Genomic DNA, 3850 nt, shown 5'->3' with positions numbered 1-3850 from the left:
ATGTCCAACAGCAGCTCCATCAGCCAGTTCCTCCTCCTGCCCTTTGCAGACACACGGGAGCTGCAGCTCCTGCACTTCTGCCTCTTCCTGGGCATCTACCTGGCTGCTTTCCTGGGCAATGGCCTCATCATCATCACCATAGCCTGTGACCACCACCTCCACACCCCCATGTACTTCTTCCTCCTCAACCTCTCCCTTACTGACATTGGCTGCACCTCCACCACTGTTCCCAAAGCCATGGCCAATTCCTTGTGGGACACCAGGGCCATTTCCTACACAGGATGTGTGGCCCAACTCTTCTGCTTTTTATTTTTGATCGCAACAGAGTACTCCCTTCTCACTGTCATGGCCTATGACCGCTACGTTGCCATCTGCCACCCCCTGCACTACGGGACCCTCCTGGGCAGCAGAGCTTGTGTCCACATGGCAGCAGCTGCCTGGGGCAGTGGGTTTCTCAATGCTGTGCTGCACACAGCCAATACATTTTCACTGCCCCTCTGCCATGGCAATGCTGTTGACCAGTTCTTCTGTGAAATCCCCCAGATCCTCAAGCTCTCCTGCTCAGATGCCTACCTCAGGGAAATTGGCTTACTTGTGGTCACTGCCTGTTTAACTTTTGGGTGTTTTGTGTTCATTGTGGTGTCCTATGTGCAGATCTTCAGGACCGTGCTGAGGATCCCCTCGCAGCAGGGACGGCACAAAGCCTTTTCCACCTGCCTCCCTCACCTGGCCATGGTCTCCCTGTTTGTCAGCACTGCTGTGTTTGCCAACCTCATGTCCCCCTCTCTCTCTTCTTTATTTTTGGAACTTGCAGTGTCATTTCTTTACTCAGTGGTTCCACCAGCAATGAACCCCCTCATCTACAGCATGAGGAACCAGGAGCTCAAGGGTGCTGTGTGGAAACTGATGACTGGATGTTTTTAGCAGCAATAAACCACTCATATCACCAACCTTGTAACTCACGTTACGACCACTCATTTAGTAGGGATTTTAGTTAATTTTTTCTTTTCTTTTTCCCTTCTAGATAGTCTAAGCTATAATAACTTGTTCCATGTTTATCCTGTTCCAAATGCAGTATCTCTGTCTTGTGTGACCCAGACACTTCCTATTGACAAGCTGTGCTCTGTTTGCATCAGGTCTGCCTGCAATGGGCCATAATGTTTCTTTCTTTTTATTTTACTTCCCTTACATTCATAACAAATTTGCAAGCACATCTTCATCAGCTGAATCACTTGACTACTTGTCTAAAATGGCAATATTTTCCCACCATGACAGAATGGGAATTTCAAGGATTGGTATCCATGGCAGCAGAAGAAATACTCACCTTTCTTTGTACCTGCATTACTGTCAGTCTGTCTCTGTCATCTCATCATTCAGGTGTTTCCACCTCTCCTGATGATACAGACATGAGTAAGGACATCTATTCAGCAGACTAGATGTATGTAAGCACTTCACTTTGCTCACAGCTTTCCACCTCCGCTTGCTCTTTGGTCTTTCAGGTGCCGCTCAGCTCCCTGGTGTCTGCTGGGCTTGGCGTGGAGCCCGGTTCTCCAGACAGGCTTGGGTCTCAAGAGACTGTATTTCTTGCCTGTCCAGATCTCCTTAGGAGATCCATATCCATCACAGAATGCTGCTGTCACTGCTTCTGTCAACTGAGCCATGACAGAAAATACCTGTGACTGAAAAAAGGTCCTTCATGGGAAACTTCTTTGAAATCTTCATCACTAAGGACCTATATAAAATCCAATTAGTTGTAAAAATCTTGAGTTTAACCATGAAAATGAGTTGAAGTGACGCTTGTAAGGGCTTTCTGGATTTTAATGAGCCCCATGGTGTCTTTCTTCTGAGTCCACAGACCTCAGATACCAAGAGGAGAGTTAAGAAACCTCTCAAGAAGTCAGGACTAATGCCCAAAGCAACTTGAAGCGTTAACAGGCCCCACTGGGAGCCATTACTGACAAAACCTCCCCATGGGCAGCTTAGAGCAGACAACTGGAGGCCATGAGGACAAACACAGGCAAAGCACAGGCAGCTCTGACGCTGAGGACACTCTGGCTTGGTCTGATGAAGCAGAAATGCCAAGTGGTGACCCCCAGCCCCTGGGCAGGGAGATCCTGACCCTCACCTCTGTCTCAGGGCTCTTCCATGGGATGTGGGAATTGTGACAGGGGTATGACACATGGTTGCATCCCCTGGAGTGGGTGCAAGGAGGCAATGATGCTCCATGGCCCTGAGGACAATGTGTCTTCTCTGAGGCCTCTGTAGCAGGGACATTTACCATAGCCAAGGAGGTAAGGACCTCCTTTCTATCAAGCCCTTTTAGCCTGTCTGGAACCCTTGGCCATCTGCACCATAGCCCATTCACACTGTCTGTGCTTGTTTCCCCTGTAAAATGCAGGGCACCAAACTCCTTCCCCACCTCCTTGTCACCCCATGATGTCCCTGCCTGTTCTGCTGTCTCTGCCTCCTCACCAGCTGTTCCCACAAACACAAAGCCACCAGCTCATCCACACTTCCTCTGAGTGACATTTTGCACCACAGCACTGCCCTCAGAAGGACGTTTCTTTATCCTCATGCCCACTCTGACCTTCAAAGCAGCAGTTTCAGTGAACTTCCTTTCTTATGTTCTTTCCTGGTAGCACAAAGAGGGCTTCCCTCAGCCTCACCTTCCCCAGGCTAAAGAAGCCCCGGGTCTCTCAGCCTCTCCCCACAAGACCCCCAACCATATCTTGGTAGACATTCTCTGCCCACATGACAGGTGCTCTTAGTGCGCAGCCTGGGGAGGTTTCAGGCCAGGAATAACTTTCATCTCTCACAACTTTTATTCGGGGGCTACTGCTGGATATTTAGCATTGTTGAAACATGACACTGATAGAGCCAGAAAATGTTGTCAGGCACTGTTAGCACCCTTCCTTTAGATAAGAATGTCTTGAGCCCCAAGGTTACTGGTTCTTCCCAGACTGCATCCTGGGGAGGTTTTATGCCATGAACCTTTTTCAGCCCACGTACCTTTTGCTTGGGAGCTACTGCTCTACATTTAACAGTTTCGAGGGAGAAGCTGGTAGACTCTGAAAACAACATCAGGTGCTTTTAGGACTGTTCCCTTGGCTATGAAAGCCCTGAACCCCAAGGTTACTGGTCCTGTTTGTAGTATACCTGGGGATGTTTCAGGCCAGGAATGTATCTCTTCCCTTGCACATTTTCTATTGGAGCTATTGGTGCAGTTCAGCGGTTTTGAAGGTGGAGGACTCTAGAGCTGTGCAATGACGTCAGGCACTGCGAGGGTTGTTCTCTTGGCTCGCAATGTTCTGAGCCTTAATGTTACTCGTCCTGCTAGTGGGTTACCTAGGGAGGTTTCAGGCCAGGATCAGCTTTGGCCAGCGCCCCTTTTGTTTGGGAGCTATTGCTGGACACATTGAAGTTTTAAAGGTGGATGCTGATAGAGCCCAAACTTGACATCAGGCACTGTTAGGACACTGCCTTGGTAAGGAGAGACCCAAGCCCCAAGACTTTTGGGGCTGCTAGAGGGCTAACCAGGGAGATTTCAAGCCAGGAACATCTTTCAGCCCTTGTCCATTTTCCTTAGGATCTCTTGCTGGATATTTTGAAGTTTCAACTGTGGACACTGTTGGAGCCTGAAAACAATGTCAGGCACTGTTAGGACTGTTCCCTTGTCTAGGGATGTCCTGATCCTGAAGGTTACTGAGGCTGCTTCTCCACCCCCTGAAGAGGTTTCAGGGCAATGACATCTTTAAGCTCTCGGGCTTTTGCTTGGGAACTGCTACTGGATGGTTTGAAATTTTGAAGATGGACACTGGTAGAGCCTGAAAATGACCTCAGGCAATGTTGG

General features: G+C 49.0%; 1 protein-coding gene across 1 annotated transcript; it reads left to right on the top strand.

Annotated features, from left to right (window-relative positions):
- Positions 1-924, top strand: LOC311200187 (olfactory receptor 14A16-like; the record flags this gene model as incomplete). Its single annotated transcript, XM_084274375.1, has 1 exon — positions 1-924. One exon carries the CDS (start codon positions 1-3, stop codon positions 922-924), a length of 924 nt encoding a protein of 307 aa, XP_084130501.1.
- Between the last annotated feature and the right edge of the window lie 2926 nt (positions 925-3850).

Source organism: Gallinula chloropus (assembly GCF_964237585.1).
Source record: "Gallinula chloropus genome assembly, chromosome: 22".
NCBI lineage: Eukaryota > Metazoa > Chordata > Aves > Gruiformes > Rallidae > Gallinula > Gallinula chloropus.
This window is presented reverse-complemented; position numbering and strand designations above follow the sequence as displayed.